This window comes from Poecilia reticulata, chromosome 12 (genome assembly GCF_904066995.2).
Source record: "Poecilia reticulata chromosome 12, P_reticulata-male-v2, whole genome shotgun sequence".
Lineage (NCBI taxonomy): Eukaryota > Metazoa > Chordata > Actinopteri > Cyprinodontiformes > Poeciliidae > Poecilia > Poecilia reticulata.
Window position 1 is genome coordinate 10,382,720 of NC_088841.1, and position 21,627 is coordinate 10,404,346.

At 39.1% G+C, this 21,627-nt stretch overlaps 2 protein-coding genes across 5 annotated transcripts in view; both read left to right on the forward strand.

Annotated features, from left to right (window-relative positions):
* Positions 1 to 1,408: 1,408 nt before the first annotated feature.
* st8sia5 (ST8 alpha-N-acetyl-neuraminide alpha-2,8-sialyltransferase 5) lies at positions 1,409 to 15,526 on the forward strand. 4 transcript variants are annotated; one of them, XM_008423709.3, is made up of 9 exons: positions 1,409 to 2,333; positions 6,135 to 6,242; positions 6,550 to 6,645; positions 10,153 to 10,245; positions 11,162 to 11,248; positions 11,722 to 11,866; positions 12,091 to 12,203; positions 12,720 to 12,812; positions 13,460 to 15,526. In XM_008423709.3, exons 1-9 carry the CDS (start codon positions 2,188 to 2,190, stop codon positions 13,920 to 13,922), a joined length of 1,344 nt encoding a protein of 447 aa, XP_008421931.1. In that variant the 5' UTR covers positions 1,409 to 2,187; the 3' UTR covers positions 13,923 to 15,526. The 4 variants fall into 4 exon arrangements, with proteins under 4 accessions (XP_008421931.1, XP_008421932.1, XP_081469535.1 ...); XM_008423710.3 differs by lacking the exon at positions 6,550 to 6,645 and having other exon boundaries at positions 1,416 to 2,333; XM_008423711.3 differs by lacking the exons at positions 6,135 to 6,242; positions 6,550 to 6,645 and having other exon boundaries at positions 1,420 to 2,333.
* Positions 15,527 to 17,107: 1,581 nt separating this feature from the next.
* Positions 17,108 to 21,627, forward strand: part of loxhd1a (lipoxygenase homology PLAT domains 1a) — a 28,578-nt gene continuing 24,058 nt past the window's right edge. Inside the window, exons 1-2 of the mRNA XM_081613407.1 lie at positions 17,108 to 19,250; positions 21,325 to 21,439. Coding sequence (XP_081469533.1) covers positions 18,530 to 19,250; positions 21,325 to 21,439 — 836 coding nt within the window. The 5' untranslated portion in view covers positions 17,108 to 18,529. The remainder of the gene's footprint in view (positions 19,251 to 21,324; positions 21,440 to 21,627) is intronic.

Consider the following 21,627-nt stretch of genomic DNA (forward strand, 5'->3'; position numbering starts at 1 on the left):
GTGTGTTTGTTTCAAGATGTGTGTGTGTGTGGAGGGGTCGGGAAGTGAGCTCAAGATATTGAAAAAAAAATTGTTTGGAGAATTTTTCAAAAATTCTGTGATATACTGACATGCACTTAACTAACAATTGTTCCTTTTTTATAAATCAGCATCCTCACAGTCTACTTCATGAATGCCCTTTGCTACTTCATGCTTATGTTATAAATCACTGGCAAAACTTTCAAAGAACTTTTGAGTTAATAAAATAAGATGTAATAGACAAGATTTGAAATAGTTTGCATTGCTGTGGGGATTGCTACTTGATTCTTTATTGATCAGATCAGATTATTTCTTGATCAGGGTAAGGTTGAACTTTTTTTTGTCTGGATTTTAAAGGTGCTTGACTCACTAACCATAATGCTCTTATTCAAAACTGGTCAAGCATATTTTTTTAGAGCAAAGTTTAGAGTGATGTAAATCATATCTTTTAAATTGTGAACAATATGTTGTCATAAGTGGCAAGAGATCATTGTAAATAAAATAAAAAAATACAGGTATAGCCAAAGGTTCAAGTCTTGGTCCACTTCTTTTTAGCTTATATTAAAATAAATTATCATTTTTCAATATCTTAATCCAGGTTTCTGAATCTATTTTGAGAACAGGTAAATACATTGCACCAGTTTTATGACAACTTTGAATACGCTGGGGCACGGTTTGAAAGACATGCCTCTCAGTAACCGCAAATAAAAATGTTAATTTATTTCCCTTCCATGGTCGCATCTTGTAAAAATAATAAAATACAAATAAAATACAAAGGACAATGAGGAATTATCACAGAAATCTAAAAATATTGAGCCAGTCAGTCAATCAATTCATCAGGCTTTACTTACAAAGCAATTCTACAACACAGGAAAAAGGCAACTCACAATGATTTACAGATGATGTAAATCTTGCAATCATGTTGGATTCTCATTTAAATTTGACAAACACATCAGGATGTTAAGCAGTCACAAATGTGAATGTGCATACTTTTAGACTAATTAAAGAGTCTAGCATTTCATGCCTTCACTGTTTTCTTCTTTCTTCTTACGTTGTTAGGATTAATATCCGTAGAAAATGCTCCTGATTGTGATTTCAAAAGCAGAATGAAGGTTTGATGTACATCCGCAGTCTTTTAAGAACATGGGTTCAGTGTAGAACCGTTGAAATCACTGAATATTGTTCTACACTGCATTGTTTAGATTCTGAACAACAGCTGACCTGACACCATTCAGTCCACAGGAGTGTGGCATGGAGTGTAATTGGGGCAGCACAAATTAATTATTTTTATGCTGCCCCCTGTCACAATGGCGTCCTGGGCAGTGAGCCATTGCCGATGGAGGAAGGATGCTGTAAAAACTTTATATTTAGCATCATCCCTGGTGCCCTTTTTAGCTTGCAATCAAGCTCACATCGTACCAGGACAGTTTGGGAGCAGCCTCTCCACAATTCCCTGCACCCTCGTGTGACCTGGATAGTAGAAGATGTTGTGAGTGCGCCGGTGCATCCTTGAATAGCAGTCCATGACCTTGGGCTTTCGCTGAGTAAGGACCATGTGAGAGGAGCGCGGCGCGCTCCCGTCAGCCTGGCTGAGAAAAGGCGCATCCTCCTTTTTTATTGCAGTCACGTCTCCTTGCACAGATTTGAGATGAGGCACAAAGGGTTGTGAATTTATCCTGTCAATATTATGTCAGCAGATTAGTGTTAGCCAACAGGAGGATGAAGCCTCACATCGTATTTTGCGTATCCCTCCTAATTTAACCCTTCGGGGGGGTTTCACCGCTATTTTCCACAACCTGCAATGCCTACATCGGACCGAGCGACTGCACCTCGTTGAGATCAAGAATCAGACGCACCTTCAAAACCCTTTGATGATTCTTCATCTGATCACCTTTGCGTAACGAGTGAAACCACAGATAGTTTTTTTGGGGGGCGTGGGGGTCGAGGCTGGGGGAACCGGATGTGTTTGCAGAAAACATCAGATCTATTAGTGAATTAGATGATGCTTTCCATCCATCAACAATGATGCTCTGGATTGAGAGCGGACAAACGGCGTAGAAAGGTGGCGGACAATGTCCAGCTCAGCTCAGCGGGTATTGAGGCACCTGTGATCCTGGTTCTGGATGCGGCGCAGAGAGACACCTACCCGGGTGTCACCGTCAGCTCTGGATGCTGCGCCGAAGGATGGCATACACCGACCCGTCGTCGGGCAAAGATATACTCGGCAGTAGATCCCTGTGTTTCATATTTATTTGCGCATTTGGACTCGTCACGCTTTTACAACAAATTCTTTATGGGAAAAACTACATCAAGAGGTAAGTATTGATCTCCTCCTCCAATTAGAATCTCGCTTGTAATGCAAGGATAAAATAATCAGCTCTAAAAAAAAAAAAGAAAAAAAAAGCATGCGTTCATAGTCATTTTCATACTAGTGAATAGTTTAGTATTGATAGACATAATATGCATGATAAAATAAAGAAAAAATACTCATTCTAAATGCAAGTGTTTTGAATTGAGCTACACATTGAGAAGCAGGGGTAAACAAGCATTAGATGGCCTATTAGATCAATAGCAACTAACCATCCATCTTTTTTTTCCCAGCAGCTTAGAATTTATTTTTTGGTGTTTTCTGAATATTAAGCATCATGAATCATACCATAAACAGCACTTCGGCTGTATATGGTAATGTTTTCCCTTTGTTTTTGTTTCTTTTTCTTTTTTTCCCCCAAAAGCCTTTATTTTTCTGTTTCAGCCTTCTTGACTGGTCATAGCCTACATCTTTTAGAGGCATCCGATTCCGACAGAGTAAAAATGAAAGCTACTACGATGGCTGCAGTTAGCAGCATGTTAAAAAGATGATGTGTATTTCTCATTGGTCCACACACAGCCACTGCAGAGCTGTGTCTGTTGCAGCTCTGCAAGCTAATGTGAGGAGTCCTCTTTAATGCCCCTTTTATTTTTTATTGTTTTCTTTTAAAGCCCATTCAACGAGCCATCGTTCCCTAACTCTCAGGAGGATTCACGCTTTCTGAAAGAATCAGCGTGAGACGAGCAGATGCAGAGAAGCTGGGATGTTAGATCTATATGCCATTTGCAAAAAAAAAAAAAAAAAAAAACTCACGAGGAACACCCATTTCTCAGTTCAAGAACAGGACATCTAAATACTTTTCTTCTTGCAGAGAGAGCACATATATGCTTCCTTCAACGCAAACATACATGTGCCGCAGGATGAGCTAAGCCCACCCCTCTCTGCCACCCTGCTGGGCCCAGTCTGATGAAACTCAGTTTGGATTCATGCATCCTGACTCCTTCCAAGAGAGATCCATGAATTCAGAGCCGATGCTCACGCACCTCTCTTCGTTTGTGCCCCCCTCCCCACCAACCACCTAACCCACCCCCGACTTTACTCCTTGCTTTTTCCACCAAGCCCATATGGGAAAGAGGCGGGAACAAGCTTCACAACGGATTCCAGTGGGATCAGCGGCAGCCATTTTGCTACAGTCTGTCAGCACAAGTGGGGAAACGGTGGGGGAGAGACTGCGAAAGGGTGTGATGAAATGAGTGTGTTTGCATGAGTGTGCGAAATGCGGAGCGAGGGAGACAAAAGAGAAGCTGCCATCTTAACAGTGTAAACAACAAGGAGGTCTTCCACATGGGTCTGACCACACCTAGCTTCCTCGCCACCTAAACTCAGGCTTCACAAAGAGGATGTCAAAAAATCCTAAAAACTGGGCCTGTCTGCATGCGACACAGAAAGCAATTGGGTACCTGCAATGCATATCTCAGATGTGTTGTTGCTCTTTGTGCACATCTATCCCAGAGATTTCAAAAGGGCTACTCGGTAACTATACGAGGTCAACCATTAAAGTCAGAGCTGAGGCATGAACATTGTTACACTCAATAAATCTGGCCCTGTAGTTTCTGCAGCGCTGTGCTAGATGAATCAGCTCTCCGCCTGCATTCCCCGACATCAGGTTATGAGGAAAGACGGGCTGTGAAAACGGCAGAGCTACAGGTAGCTTATTGTGATCCCTGCGAGTGACATACTTCTGCAAAGGAAGACAGTGGTGACATCTAAAAATACTCTGTCAGGGGGATTAGAGCAAACGCCACAGGTTGGGAAGAGGCCGGTTCGTAACCGTCCAAACACGACGAGCGGGTGTAAGCAGATTTGATTGCTTCTAGAGATGATCCATTTTAAAGAGTTTATTGTGTCAGAATTCATTCAGTCTATGCTGTCTGAAAGAAGAGTTTGTGGTTAGAAAAACCTTTTTTCTAACCACAAACCTAAAAACCTTTTTTTATTCAGCTTCAGTGAATATAAAACAACAAGCATTGGGGTGGATAAGTTTGAATTTATTGTAGATTGTCTTAAATCAACTGAAAGTCGTTCATAAAAGCTCAAATATATAAATACATCAATATTGATAAATGTCTGGAAATGTCATTCTGTCTTGACTCATTTGTAAGGTGCTATAGACCAGCTGCAGCAAAGTAAGACACTATGAGCAAACAGAGGGTACATGCATGACTGTTTGGGGTTTGAAACATTTGGAACCACTTGAACCGTTTTGTTGTTTCTCTTGTTGACCTCTGTCCCCACTGCATGAAACTAGAGTTATCCTTAATCTTTAGGTTGCGATTCTCTTGAAAGTTACTGCACCTCAACGCTCTCCCAAGGTTTATTCTGGATGATCACAATGCTAGAAGTGTGCCTTTTGGGGCTTTACAATAAGAAATTAAAACACAAGCTAGGAAGGAATTGAATCAATGTTAGCATATGTTTATTTATAGGGAACATTCATCAAGCAGGTTTAAAGTCCTACAGAATCTCAGTTTCTTTGCCTGCAGGCTCCTCGGGGTGGAATCAGAGGATGACAAGTGGACAGATCTGTGCTTGTTTGTCTCTTGACACTTGGATTACTGACTGAACTGAGCACATAATTAAGTGAGCGGCAGCAGATAAATGGTCTAGTCGCCACTTAGTTGGGATCTGGTCCAGCTCCCACTGTGGTAAACAGGATAAATAAAGTTCTCCTCATTGTTGGATTCAAGATATTAGACTAAGAGATTTATGTAATCAGCTTTCAGTAGGCAGGCTTTAGGTGCCTTAATCGTTCTGCTTTGATTAACCACTTTATGCACGTTTCCCCTCTCGGCCCCCCCATCAAAAACTCCTCTGATTTGAGGATCTTCACTCCTACCGCTGCTTCGCAGTGGGATGGAGATGCTGGAGAGGCACTCAGCGAGGCTAAAAGCGAATGTAGAAGAATGGCATTGACACAAGTCCCCCGTGATGAACGCTCACTCACATAATGCATCCAGAGAGGCTCTTAGGGTTCACTCTCCCCCTCTGAAATTAGCTCAGCGCCCACAGGGCACTCACAGAAATGACTCACATGTACACTTGCGTAACTGTCAGTCGCATATTAAAAGTTTTACACCCCGTCGTGCTTGGACAGGTGGAATGTGTTTGTTCAAAAATGCTGGATTTCAACTAGAATCTCTCCCTAAAATGTAATACTTTTAAACTAGAAACCATATTTTCAGTCACAAAAAAAAATTAAAATAAATAAGCACCAATAGTTAAACTGATGTTCTCTTTAAATCCTCTTTACAAGTAGCAGGCTGTGAAAGTGGTCTAAATTGGCATCTTTATGTTGGCTTTAAATTGACCAGGGAAGACTTGGCAAATCTGTTGGCATCAGTCCCTCAGATGCAATTTGACATTTGCAGTAACTTGACGCTGATTATTGTTTCTCGCTTTAAAGTACATTGCCTTTAGTACATCAACCTACGAGTCTAATCCTCCTGCAAGTCCACGTTGAACAGCAAAATGTCTAAGTCTCTCTCAGATTTAGGGAAACAGCCCAGCAGAGCATGAACTAACTACTCAAATCGTGGTGTTGTCAGCAAAAAGCATCATTTTAAACCATGTTTGGTGTCATACTGTTTTCTTAAACCTGTGCATGACTGAGGGTGTGAATGTTCGATTTTGAGATTCATGAGTGGATACGTGGACTTGGTTGTCTGTGTGTGTGTGTTTGTCTGTCTGTATGTATGCACAGAACAAGGACTAAATAAATACCAAATAAACTGACTGATTTTTTTACTAGTGTACAACAGTTTAGCCGAGTCAAAGGGGACGAGACCGGAAATTGGACCGGCCCCGTTAATTTCTTCGATGACGGATCTCTGAAGCCTGCCAGAAATGGAAGGAAAAGGTACCTTTCCATCCTGACTAACTACACAACATCTCTATTAAAAGAAAAAGAAAAAAAAGAATGAGTATGTGTGTGTGGGAAAGAGAAAGATAGAACTGATTATAGAGACGACCCAGGCCAGCATGTGTGGACTGGGAGATGCCCGTGAGTCTCCTCAGAGACTGTAGAAAGAGCACAAGCATCAGCAGCAGCACATTTTTCTTTTTATTACTTTTGTTGAAAATCTGCAGGTTGAGGAAGTTGGCAGGGGGTGGTGATGGTACAGGACAACATTTAACTCTAACTTAACCTGTCTGCATGTTGACAGATGTTTCCGTCAGAATATTCAGCCAGATTCACAGATCTCCGTAATAGTCACACCCTGCCTAGCTGATATTAAGAAGAAAAAAAAACGCCCTCAAAGGTAGGCCTGTCTGAAGGCATTTTCTAGTCTTTTTTTTACAGAAACCCAAGAATGCTTCTTTCTTTGTCATTAGTTTGAAAGGTATAAACTATCATATTTTTCAGTGGTGGTTGCACTTAAGATTTGCTCTTGCATGCCGTCTAACCCCGTCGACCACCCACCTCCCTTTCTCTCCCCCAAATCTCCTTCCACCCTCCGACGCTGGCTGAGCCACCGTCTCCTGTTGATGTTCTGGCTTCTCCTTGTCCCTTTGTGTCCCCATCCAGCACCCATCTCCAAATGCCTCCTCCTTCCCCCAAACCTGTGTGTCATGTGTTTCTGCACAGCTTTCTGTGTGTATGCCATGTAACGTTTAGTGTGGACACTCTGCTCCTTCTATCTCCCCTTCTCACATCTGCATTGTCTCTCTCTGCGACCTGGACTTATTCCCTCCTATTATACTTTCCTGCTGTTACAAGAAGACAGGAATTCCTCCCCACCCTCTCCACCCCTTTCAAATCTCCAAGTCTTCATAACTGTTGTCAATATCTGAGGTAAAATGCTGGATTGGTCAATCCTAGACGCCTTACGAGATGAAATTTATCTCGTCAAGTTAATTACTTGATGTCTTGCTTTTAGACATGAACGGAGCACACTTGCAAAGGTTTCCATCATCTTAGCTAAAACAAAACAACCAAAAGAAATTGATAGCTGGGTTTACTATGTCCAGTCTGTTACACATACCCTGAATAACCTCAGAAATACACTGCATCATCAGGTGGATGTAGACAACCAGTTTTATCACTCCTTTTTTGTTCAACCCCATCCCAGCATCTTGTTCCTTTTATGCATCACTTTTGTTGTATTGCTTGTTGTATTTTGTTTGTTTCATATCCTTTAAATCGCTCAACTCATTTACTTCCAAAGACACAGGTAATATGTTTTACTTTTCCATCTTTCAAAATCCAATGTCCCCATTTAGTATTTAACAAATGCCATCATTTATTTGAACAAACTGACATTGTTGTTGCTGCTAAATCCCGCCTTTCCCCAACTGCTTTGCATGTAGTAACAGCATATAGTAATTGATCATTGTAAAATGCATTCTGTACATTGACTTATGAAGGGAACATTTCCTATGAAATGATTCAAATTTTATACTAACCTTTTATTTTTGGTTCATGATTAATAACCATAAGCAAGACAGTGACGCAAGCCTTGGCATATTTTTTCTTCTGCCTTTAGATTATATTTATGTCTCTGTTTAATATCAGTGCAGCTTTTTAATTTATTGGAACTGTTTTGAATTTGCATGCAAGTTGAAAGAAACCAATCAAATTTTATTCTTAGCCTTGTTTTTAAGAAGTAGCAGGTCAGTCTTGTAATTATTTTGGAGACTAGAGGCTTAACAATTCTCAAAGGAATAAAATTGTCTGCAGGCATTTTGTATATTGACAATTTGGTTGTGGAAACAAGTTTTCTTATTGGAAATAAAGGACATTAAAAGGATTTGTTTTAACCCTGCGACGACCGACCAACCCACGCTGCCTCCAAAACATGCACAGCACTCAAAATAACAATATATTTCAACACATTTGAGAAATTAATACATGTAATACTGCTTAACATTGTAAAGTGAAATAATAATGAAACAGCCAATATCAAAGACAATGATTATAGATTAAGTGGGACACCCACAGGAATTGGCATGATGGAAGAAATTTTTATTAATTTATTGATTTATTTGGTAGGAGAAAACCCTCCTCTAAATCAAATCAAGTCAAAATTTTATTTGTATAGCACATTTCAGCAGCAAGGCATTTCAAAGTGCTTTACATCATTAAACACAAAAACACAGAGTCATGAAACATTGACTACTATGACTTGACTGAAGTCTTCCTGAAGAGCTTTCTATCACAGAGTGCATTTTGCACTGCACCCGTAACCTAAAGTCACAACCACAAATTTTGACATCACTGGCTTTCCATATAGTACCATTCATAAAAGCACTGGATCTCTGTCTCCAGGCTTGCAAACAAAAATACAGACACTTACTTCTGCATGCACATTAACACCCTTGGAAAGATCCATCATGTTATTATGCAAAAACTGTATTGGGTGTTAGAAGTTATGAACTTTCAACACCTTTTTGATATCTCTGGAAGACAGCACCTCCCCTCAACTGGTGGCTTTATTGCAGGTGTTGCAGATTACTGAGAAAAAACACACACAACAAAAACGGTATAAGACAATGCGTGCATGTAGTTTCACCACATAGGGCCTATATTGGTGAAACCAAGCCAGTATGCAATTTGTATGCAGTGGAAATTTTTGTATTTAGAAAAAAGAAAAGTTTAGATGTGTTATTATTTGTAGTGTATTTTAGACAAAATATTAATTGTGGAAAAATTGTACAGATGGCAAAAATAGGCACAATAAGGTCCTTCAAAACTGTAGGATAAAAAAAGTCTGTAACACTGCCAGATTTTAAAAATAATGAATATTCAAGCTGATTTAAGAGTAGAGAATACACATATAGGAAAACAATTACAAATTGAAATAATTGCTCGACAAGCACAATAAACACAGTAGAGACGGTTCATACCTCCTCCTGTTTTCCCTCTCCGATTCCAGACACAATCATAACATTTCAGGCTGACTTATGCTGATCCCATATTCAAAAATTCTCAGGCTGTTTACTTTTAATTAAATCAGTTTGAAGTCCACAACTAAGCTAAATTATTCAGATTTTTAATTCATAAAAAGGATGACAAATTTTTAGTTGCAAATGTTCTGATTATTGTAACCATCTCAATGCAGTGATTTATGTATTTCTGAAGCAATTTACCAGCTTATAGCGCATCATATTATAATCCCTTGTTTGCATAACCAGTTGTTTATGTGTCTGTGTCTCCAGTGGTGTAAAAATCATGAATTATAGTTACAATTCCCTCTTATTTTTAGTGTTAGTTACTGTGTACTGTGATAAAGAAAACAAAAAAAACCCACAAACACTCATGCTCATATTCACCAGACATTACACTGTAACCATTCCCCCATTCTAACTTAATAAGCTTGAATCAACACCTTTTTCTTTTTAAATGCTCTTTTATATGAGGAAAAAAAAACACATTAGAATCTCACAATACCAGTTTATCGCCGTGCAAGTGTCATTATACCTAGTTTGACAAGTGAAAATATAAGAGGTTTAATATTTCGTATCACATTGGTTTAGTCTAAGATGTTACAGAATCTGGTGCAAGTGTCCATTAACCAGAATACTACTGTCCTGTTTGTGATGCCAAAAACATCAGTTGCATCACTTCTCTCATTATTTCATCCCAAAGTGCTACCTGTACTCTTATATTTCATAAGCTCAAACCATAGACATGCTGTGGCTAGTAATAGTGTTTATTTTACTGCTCATTTGTGCACATTGTAGCTAACTAAAACAGTTTGCTGTCAATCTGTTGATTCTCTTATATGTCAGCTGCTGCGGGCAGAGGATGACTGTGTTTATCCTTCCAGGTATCTGGAAAATTATGACGGCTCTTTTGAATTCAACTCCACGGCTTGCAGGGAGCTCAGACAGGAGATTATGGATGTCAAAGTCCTGACGATGTGAGTGATTGTTCATGACGATGCCGATGTTCACACTGGACTATTATCACTCAACTGCCAGGAAGGTTTACAGTGACTGGCCTTGATTGTAAAGATGTTGATTTGACTGTAGATTTGTGCCGTATCGAGCGCGTGGCTACTTCCTAACTATTTAAGATCAATACAGATCTGCCTTATTGTATGTTTGCCTTTTTTCACCTTCTGAAGACAGACAAAATGCAATTTCTAGCAATTATTTCCCTATAATAAATTTAAATAGTTGGAGATGAAAAATAAACCCTGAAGCGTTTGAGTTTACACTTCCAAACATTTAGAGCTTTCTAGCTTTAAAGTAAGCTGATTAATTGCCCTTTTAATTTGTGACTCACCACCAGTCACTCAGCTCTGCAGAGGCCTTGTAACAAGCCATTCATTTGATTCTGGTGTAGAGGAAAAAAGGATGCATCTAAAAGTTGTCGGATGGTAGCTCTCGAGGACCAGACTAGGTCACCCCTGCTCTCCAGGATGCTATAAATAACATTTACATAATGCATTTGTTTATTGCTCATTCAGCTTCATTGCACATCTTAATGAGCCCGAGGTGCCAATAGCAATCTCAGCAGTTTCTTCTCTCTGAAATGAATAGGATTATTATCCACTGACATTTTATGCCAGGCGGTCAACATTTTTGTCATAGTTATTCTGACTAAAGGCCTTTTCGGCTTCCCTGCTTTCATTCTTATAATGGCATGAGTCAGATTCTTCGATAATCACAACAAAGAGGGTGCCTAGAAAAAAACTTGTCTGAAATAGTTTTATTAGAGGCAAGTTACCAATGTTTTTTTTTTCTCTTTGTTTGTATATTGTCATTTTAGTCTACCATTCAATTGTTGAATATAAACAAACTGCTCCTAAATTTGTGATTTTTGTCCATCAGGGTTAAAACCTCAGAGCTGTTCGAAAGATGGCGAAACCTACAAATCTGCAAGTGGGAGCAAAACAAAGAGGAGGCCAGCAACTTTAAGTAAGCGCCATTCATTTCAATGCAAGAACTGCACTATGAAAATTAATCTTTGTCTTTTCTAATGACATTTGAGCATTTAGGGATTTTGTTCAGCACAAGATGGGTTGTTTTGATATGTTTTTAAACATTTTCTACTGTTACTTCGAAATAATATCAGAAAAAAGTATTTAGCTATTTGTGAGCTCTGAACGAGGAAATTGTAGACAAAAAAACGCTAATAAAACACACAGGCTATTCTGCTTTTATACCTCCATTCCATCATTGCATATGTGGTTTTATTTTGAAAGCTGCATGAAGATACATGGTTAAAGAAAACAATGTGCCAAAATTGGAAAAATAATGAAAACACTTTTCATTTCTTCACCTGGAGTCCTGCAGAAAACATTTTTAAATGCAACAATGTGCATCGAAAGATGAAGCACAGTCATCAAAGTTGATGTATGTTTACTGATTTCATGTTTTTCCATCCTAAGGATGTCTCTGTCCCGCTGCTGTAACGCTCCATCCTTTTTGTTCACCACCAAGAGAAACACTCCTTCAGGCTCTAAGCTAAGGTACGAGGTGGACACCAGCGGCATCCTTCCCATTACCACGGAGATTTTCAAGATGTTCCCAGATGTGAGTTCATGTTCTCTTCATGTGTTTTGGCATCTTTCTTTTTGTTTTCTTCTTCTCAGCTGTTGCTCTAGTAGTTTTTGTACCATATGAGATTTTTATTATTATTATTATTATTATTATTATTATTATTATTATTATTATTATTATTATTATTATTATTATTATTATTATTATTATTATTATTATTAATGAAGCTCTTCTATTGTGATTTTTCTGAAATCTAGGATATGCCATTTTCCAAATCTCAGTTCAAAAAATGTGCTGTCATTGGAAATGGTGGCATCATCAAGAACAGCAAATGCGGAAAGGAAATCGATTCAGCCGATTTTGTTTTCAGGTACGCTGGAAATTATGTTTTGGTCTTTTGTTAGTTCCGACAGATTAAATGATGTTTTACTAGAAATGTTTCTGGAGAGATTGAAATGAATTTTTTACAGGCTAGTATCCCTTTAATCAATCCTTGTTTTCGTGTAAGAAATAATAAAAAAATCAAAGTATCCTGAACCATATGCTCTAACTTAAGCTATTTAGTCATCCTGTCATTTTTACCCTGGGTATGTTGTAAAAAAAACATAAATCTAATGCAGAATTTTCATGATTTTAAACCTGCTTACTTAATTAGTTTATTACACCATTTGAACTTGACTGGACATCAGAACAAGACACCATCAGAGTGAAAATTATATATTTTGATTAGAATTTCTCTTGGAATTTCACATCCTAAAATTTCAGTTCCAGAGAAAGGAAAACATCCGAAAACATTAGTATTGTACAGCTCTTATGAATTCAAATAATAATAAAAAAAAGATAGAAACCAAAAAGGAAATTCTTTATTTCCCCTCTGTCTCTACAGATGCAATGTCCCCCCCATCAATGAGAAATACTCAGCAGACGTGGGCACCAAGACAGACCTGGTGACCATAAATCCAAGTATTATTACAGAGAGGTAATGTGAATATTTATGCTAGGAAAAAATTACAGATTTTTTTTTTTTTACAACTTTTTTTACAACTTGTCAATGTATTTCTATTGGGATTTTATAGAATATAATTTTAATTGCATGTAATTATAAGGTTGAAGTCAAACACTGCATTGATTTAAACTTTACTTATCAATATCTTTACTTATCAACTTTACTTATCAATGAAAATGGAAACATACCAGTATGTTTTTTTTTTTAGCATTACAAGGAGAATACTGATCATAGAAGCAGCTAAGAGCCTCGTGTTTTTTTTTAGACCAGTGGCGTTAAACTGCAGTCCTGCAGTTTTTAGATGTGTCCGTTGTCCTTCACGCTTGAATTAAATGGCTGCCTCTCTAGCATGCACAGAGCTCTGCTAATGAGCTAATATTGCAGCCACCTGTGCTGAAAAGTTGCCGACCCTTGATTCGAATTCGAGACCTCTAGTGAGCACATTTTTGCTTCAAAACTATTTTCTACTCTGTGTTGGTTGTTCGCATAAAAACCTAAAAAAAGACATCAGAACTTTGTTCACAAAATGTGACAAAGTTCAAATTGTCTGAAAGCACCTTTGCAGCGCATTGTTTATCTTCTTAACATCCATTTTTCTTTCTGTTGTATTTCCTGTCCAGATTTCAGAAGCTGGAGAAATGGCGGCGGCCATTTTACGAAGTCCTCCAGAACTACGAGAACTCATCAGTGGTGCTACCTGCCTTTTACAACACCCGCAATACTGACGTGTCTTTCCGAGTCAAGTACATGCTGGACGATTTCGACTCCCAGAGAGGCGTGTTCTTCTTCCACCCGCAGTATCTCCTGAGCGTGCAGCGTTTCTGGGCGGTGCAGGGCGTCCGGGCCAAGCGCCTGAGCAGTGGCCTGATGCTCGTGACGGCCGCCATGGAGCTCTGCGAGGAGGTGCACCTCTACGGTTTCTGGGCGTTCCCCATGAATCCAGCCGGCATCTTTATTACTCACCACTACTACGACAATGTGAAGCCACGGCCAGGCTTCCACGCTATGCCTCATGAAATTTTTAACTTCATCCACATGCACACGCGTGGGATCATCCATGTACATACGGGGCGCTGCACATGATCTTTTTTTTTTTTTTTACTGGTTTTTAAATTAATGTGTTTTGTTTTGGTTAGGATTATGCACTTGGCAATTGGAGTGCACACTTATTCGCACCGATTAGTTCAACGGTATGGTGAAGACTTGCTCGCTAGAACACGTTTCTCTTTTTAAAGAACCTCTGCAGCTGTCATGTCACTGTGGCGGTCTCCGAGTCTCTGTCCATAGGATGCTCATGTTCAATATAAAAAGTGATCTTCATAATAGTGTTGTTTCTGTGAAGTTTTTGAAGTTCCCCCGCTGTACAGAGGTGTTGTTTTCTACTGGGTTGCACAGGTGTTTCAGCTGAAGCGGGGCTCCAGTGAGAGTGGCTTCATGCCCCATCTTTTAACTTTCTCTTGGACAGTCCGTGGGTATGGCAGCTTAACGTTTGTGTCAAACAAGCCTATATTAGACTACACAGCAGTAACATCTTCTTGTCTACTTTTGTAACCTCTTTCCTATTCAGCTGTGTGAGTACTTTCAGACTCAGCTAAAAAGGCCTGTTTTCACTGGCCTAATTGCTCTCTAAAAAAAAAAGAAAAACACCCCCCTATCCCCAATATTTAAGATGAGACACCAATGTGTTTATTTTTGGTTTGGGGCAAGAACTTTTACAAAACGAAGCAGCATGCTGCTACAAAAGAACCCAGCTGTCGATCTTGTCTTAAGCCATTTTTGCCTTATAGAATATCAAATTTCTCTGGACAATGTGCAACACACCCGTGTATCTGGCTTATGTACAAATACCTTACAGTGGAATGAAATGTTGGTTTGGCTCTTGAATGAAAGGAAATGTAAGGCTTGCTGAAGAAAATGTAAGGCTTGCTGTAAAAACAAAAAAACAAAAACAAAACAAACAAAAAAAACGTGTGTGCCCTTTCTGGCTCATGTTCTGCTGGAATCGTTCTCTGTAAGTTGCATTCATTGCCATGAAATGCTCTGCATGAATTTACTCTATACTTGGCTTTGTGTGTGCCTGCTTTAACGATCACTGGAATATGTTTACACTTAAGCCCCTTCACAGTGCATTTGGAGCTGAAGACAGGAAACACAGAAAGACCAAGACGGCTGTAGAATATAGTAATAACTGATTAGTGGCGCAAAAATGATGACGGTTGCTGCCCCTGTTTGTTGTAGCACTAAACAATTTAATGTTATTTTATCTTACTTTGAACTGCATAGATTTGATTTGCATTTGTATAAAAAAAAGTCACACATTTCATTACTGGAAAGCTGTGCTGATTCACACTGGATCTTTTTAGTACTTTTTAAAGATTAGACGAATGTAAATGATTATTTTTGCTTCTCTGTTTATGCTCAGCTACAACTTATTAGTTTATTTTGAGTTTAGACATGTTTATAATTTTTATAGGTTCTTCATGTACTTAATGCCCACAGATAGCGACTGAATTCATCAAAGATAGACACCAAAACAAGTCTGACAACAATCATGATGGACTCAAGACTGGGGAAAAAATAAGTTATGTTTTGGAAGGAGGTGTATGTTGGTCTATACGGTACTTCTTAACTCTTGATCATTCTTTATATTGAGTGTTTGTAAATAAACATGTTTCGAATTTCTCAAATGGCTATTAATGAATGTGTGTGTGAGTAGTTGCCCTTCAAAATGACTTAACTATTTCTAGTTTATAGTGTGCCGAGGGTTCACATGTTCTCTAGCACTTTGTCTTTCTACATGTAAAATGTGTTGTCTTGTTATCTTGGTCAAAGAATGAAGCCCATAGATTCAAGGATGTTCAGGATTATGAAGTTATTTTTCTACATTTCTATTTTATTCTTTCCCCTTCAAAGTTATGCTCTACCTTGTGTTAGTTTGTCATAAAATCCCAATGATGTCATTTTGGGGGTTTTAAAATGAAAAAAAGAAAATGTGATAAAGAAGATCGATAATTTGTTGAGGGCTGCACAGTTGCGAAGTTGGTAGAGCTGTTGCCTTGCAGCAAGAAGGTTCTGGGTTCAATTCCCAGCCCCGGTCTTTCTGCATTTTTCTTTTCTGCATGTTTGCATGTTCTCCCTGTGCATGCGTGGGTTTTCTACGGGTACTCCGGCTTCCTCCCACAGTCCAAAAACATGACTGTCAGGTTAATTGGCCTCTCCAAATTGCCCCTAGGTGTGAGTGTGTGTGTGTGTGTGTATGGTTGTTTGTCCTGTGTGTCTCTGTGTTGCCCTGCGACAGACTGGCGACCTGTCCAGGGTGAACCCCACCTCTTGCCCGGAACGTTAGCTGGAGAGGCACCAGCAACCCTCCCGACTCCACTGAGGGACAAGGGTGTAAAGAAAATGGATGGATGGATGGATGGATGGATGGATGGATGGATGGATGGATGGATGGATGGATGGATGGATGGATGGATGGATGGATGGATGGATGGATGGATGGATGGATGGATGGATGGATAATTTGTTGAAGGGACAAAAACATACATTTAACTTAAGTTTATTAAGAAAATATAGATATAATTATCTGCTAGATATAAGGAAATTACACCTTAAGGTAGGACTTTGCAACTCTAGTCCTCGAGTGCCACTGTCCTGCAACTTTTGGATGCATCCCTGCTCCAACATACCTGAATCAATGGGCTGAATTACCTAGTTGGCATGTCGACAAGTTTTACAAAGGCCTGGTTATTAACCATTCATTTGATTCAGGTGTGCTGGACCTGGAAGGCATCCAAAGAACAGTGGAACATGAGGGCTGGAGTTGCAAAGCCCTTTTTAAGATTGTTCTCACACAAAAAAAGTAAATAACCTTATTTCAGAAATATATACAAGTCCAGTAGAATACATTTACATTTAAGATCTTCTATCAAAAATATAGAAAGATACAATAAGTGTGGATCAATCAACGTAATGAATCAATAATAAAACAGATGAAAAATAAGAATGTTATGTGAAAGTTGAAATTACTCTGTAGAATCTAAGATGTTCTGGTTTAAGACAAGTTAAAAAAAACAACTCTGGGAAATTATAGGCCAGTTTTGACACATAGTATTTTAAATATCCAATACAGTAATGCAATCTTACCAATCACCCACTTGCTTTGTGTTTCAGTAATAACATATTTGCTATGGTTTTTCAGTGAAACTCATCTGTTTATATAGTGAAATATAAGACGACAGTAAACAAAATCAAAGTTAAAATTTCTCAGTTTTAAAAGTTCCTGCACTAACAAAAAAGAAAAAAAGTGTTTTAACAGTTTCACTGAACTGCACTGTTTGGCGTAGGTTTTTAAAACCTCCAAAATAGATCTCCAAAGGAACATCCAGGGTAAAAACTGTTTGTCAGCATGAAACTAAAAACAGGCATCATACTTGCTACGTCGTGCTTTAAATTTTTGATAGGATGAAAGAGCATTCTGTCTCGGAGCGTGGAGGAGTGATTCTTCACCGAGGTAAACGAGGTCTGCTGTCTTCTACTTGGTAGGGTAATTTGATGTTGACAGATCAATATGACCATGTTCTGCCCTTCCCCTTGATGCTAAAGTGCATCAGGTGTCAGATGGCAGCAATAAGACTAATGGGATGATATGGCTCATAGTCAGGGGCACATGTGGGTGCCAGCAGGATGGAGTGCAATGAAGATATGTAGTTGTTTTTTTTTACCGTCATGAAACATTAAATAGAATGGTTTTTTTTTTTCCTGTTTATAGAAAATATGACCTTACATTTTCAGTGTTGGATTTATTAACACTTTTTCTTGCCCAAAATAGATAAAAACACTGATGACTATTGTCTTAGATTTTCTTTATTTTCCATAATTTTGCTACATTTTTTTGTATCAATATTAGTTCAAGGGTTAGCAAGCACACTGATCAATAAACAGTCCACTAAACCCAGGCTGCATGTTTTAACTAAAGACAATCCAGTCCAGTTGAGATTAAGCCCCATATAACTAAAATATTAGATTTAATTTGTGAGCTCAGTCAGATTGATTTTTTTTTCATCAAGACAATCAGTGTTTTTCTCTAAAGCTACACATGCAACTATTAAAAGAGAAAAAAAAACTAACTGCTACTGAATATAAACCGAGATAGTCATTTTCATCCTGTTGTGACGATCATTCACTCAGATTTAGCTTCTCTATGCAAGAACAAAGAGAGGCAGTTGCAAAGGAGTGTGTATGCATTTGTGTATGTGCGTGCGTGTGTGCTTGTGTTTGTGTGTGTCCGCAGGTAAAAGCGAGACGCCCCCGGCTCGTAAAGCGATCCTGACACTATAAATAATGGAGGATGCCGTGGCAGAGAGGATAAGTTCTCTGGGCAAGGCTCCTTTTTCACAGGGCTTTCTCCCTGTGGCTCATGTGATCGCTGAGGTGCCAGTAATTTTTCATGAGAGGTGTTTGTGTGGTTTATGTTCATATACCACCCAAGTAGCACACCGTCAAGGGGGAGATTCCCCCGTTTCAGTGCCTGGAGACCAAACATCTTCAGTTTTACATACCGGGGGTCCTGCAGATTTCACAGTTCCAGAATATAACCATAGCCAAGGGTCAAATGAATTGTCTTACACCATTAGAAACTCAAGGCAGCACTTACGAAACTAAAGGCCAGGGAAGTGGATGAATAAAAGATGCCGTCGAAACAGAAAAAATCCACAGCTTCGGAAGAAACTGAAGAGGTTGATGACGAAGTGGAGGAAACGGAGCCAAATTTAAAGGAGAGTGGCCAGGGTTTGACCCATGGAGACGCCACGAAAAGAGGAAAGAGTCGGAGGAAACACAAGAGCACAGAACTCTCCGAGACCCAGGAGCCGCCAGAGAAAGAGAAGAAGGAGAAAGAAGGAGATAAGGTGAAAAAGAAGAAAAAGAAACCAAATGATGATGCCGAGGCTGAAGCTGATGCTGCAGTTTCAAGTAAGGATGCTGAGGGTGAGCGGAACAACAACGAGGCCACAACCAAAACCAAAAAGGACAAATCTGAGCGGCTTAAAGTGGAAGTGACTGAGGGGAAGAAGAGGCAGAAAAAGAAGTTGTCCGTAGAGAATTCAGAGGGAGAGGAGGAGATGGGGTCCAAGGACAAAAAGTCCAAAACTGGCAAGAAGAAGAAGTCTCATGATGATGACGGTGCGGAGCCCTTGATTGAGGAAGATGAAGAGGAAGAGGAAGACTCGAAGAAAAAGAAAAAGAAGAAGACCAAGAAGAGCTCCGGAGACAGCGATGATGATAAAAAGAAAAAAGGGAAGAAATCCAAAAGCAAACAGGTGGACTACGCCTTGATCTACCAGAACGAGTTGCTCAACTACCACACAGACTCTTCAGATGGATATGAAGATGAGTATTACAAAAAGAAAGGTAAGAATCACACAATGCCAAAAAAAAAAAGAAATCCCTGATATTCTTCTTTGGAAGTGAATAAATCTGGCCTCGTTGAAGGTTCTTGCCAGCCACCTTCAGCTCCAACCATTATCCAGCAGGGGAATCCCTCTGTGATTGTTCTGGATGAAAGCTCAGTTATGTTCCACATGAATGGAGCCAAACAGAGGAGCTGGGTGCTGTCCCAGTCTTACGGACTGGGACTGGGGCCATTGGGGGTCAGAACAATATTCAGGAGGGAGCGTTGTATTCTGAACAAATACGTTTGGTTGCAGATAGATTTTATTTCCAACACAGTCAAAGTATGTATTTCTTGAATCCATGAGGTTATTTTACAGTTTCAAAACTGAAAGTGATAAATGAGAAAATGGGAACCCGGTTCCCTCCACACTAATTGGCACCTCTGGTGAAAATGCCTTAAGGATTTGTGAACATTTAGATGACACATCTGTCTGGGAGTTTTTAATTATTAATTCACAACTTCTTCCTCAGTTTTCCATTTGCTCACTCTTCAGAATTGAGAGACAGAATAAAATGTACAGTGTGCAGTCACAACACAAATTAAAGCAGTTTATTGGTACGATAAAATTTCTTTAACTTTGACTTGCTTTGAAGTTTCTGAACACATTTTTACCTTAGTGTGCTCAAGCTATGTGTATATCTTTGCTATCTGACTGGCTCACCCAGGTGGCTTACACCCTGAGAAGTTTAACAAGGTCAGTTTTACCAGGCCACTGTTCATCTGATTTTATCAGGTGTCTCCCTTTCTCTTTAATCGGATCTTAATAGCTCCGATTGCTGTTAATTAGAAATCCCTGTTCTGGTTGGATCAATCTCATCCTTCTGTTGTTCGTCTGTTGCCAGCAGGTGCATTTTTTGCTTTTTTTTCCTTCTCTATTTCTTTTTTAACGTCCTTCGTTACATCTATCATGGCTTTGTTGCATTATTCATTAATCTACAGCATCCATGGATAAGTGTTTTAGAGGAACCTGATCCCTCTGAGTGAAATAACTTCACCCTTACATAATGCAGGGTAAAGAAAATCCTACTTTTGAAGTTTCAGGTATAGGATTCCTATAAAGAACACCAAGGATTATTGCAACAACCAATTCTGACAAATGTTCTAGGTATTGATGCACCTGAACTCTTTCCTTATGAAACCTTGTTGATTAGTCTTGAAAGAGCTATTTACATCTTAACCGTTTTCATTGAAATCCACAAGCCACATATGTCAAAAATACTGATTTTACTCTGACTAAAAATGTCAGAAAAGCTTTAGAAAACCAGTAGAGAAACTTTCCTCTGGCATTTCATTCTGGGGGATCCAAAGTGCAGTAGAGTCTCTCCAGTGGGTTCTGGGTCGTGTGGCGTACACTCTGGCTGGCAGAGAAAGCTGGTGCCTATGCAGGATCACAGGGCACGTGTGGAGCAGAGGGCATCTTGTCATAATGTGTGTATGTGTGTGTGTGTGTTTGTTTTTTATTTTATTTTTATGCCATGGTCTTTGGGATACACAAGAGTGTGTGGCTAGATATGGTACTTAACTGGAAAAGTGATTGTTGCTCCCTTCATTGCTGGTGTACATTTTCTTCCTCAAGTAGAAACATTAAAGTTTTGTGGTGCCTTTATTTGTAAAAATGGATTGGAACATCGTTGGAAACAACACAAGATCTAGTTTGTTATGGTGAAGTCATAAGTCATGTACCAGTTCTACATTTTGACTCAAATCTATGGAGTTATGGATGATGAACATAAGAGCAAAATCTCTAACCTCTGCATAGTGGCTCCATCATCAGGAGAGAGATGATCATATATTTCTATAAATTTAGTGGCCCTGTTTATCCTATACAGTGCTTTGGGATAACATTTTTGTCATGAATTGGTGCTGTAAAACTAAACTAACTTAAATACAGTTTTAACTAAAGTAAAACTACTGCTCCAGCTAAGTAACTTGAGGCCTTCAATCAGGGTTTCTCATAAATACAAGAGAGAGTCGTTTTTTTTTTTTGTTTTTTTTTTTTGTATTTAATATCCTGTCTCCTCTTTCTTACAGTATATGAGGTGGTTACAGTCACAGGTGATGTAAAGGGAGCTGGGACTGATGCCAATGTTTTTGTTACCATCTTTGGAGACTTTGGCGTCTCACCTAAAGTTCACTTGGCAAGCAAGTAAGTATAATTATGGTGCTAAATAAAAATGTTTCCCCAACAATTCCACCTTTTGATTTAACACCATGCTTAATGTACATAACTACTGAGGTTTACAGGTCTCGCACATTTTCACAGTGAATCATTAACTTTTAATGTTTTCTGTTTTTCCCTAATTTCTCAGCACAGAAAAGAGGTACTTGCTAACT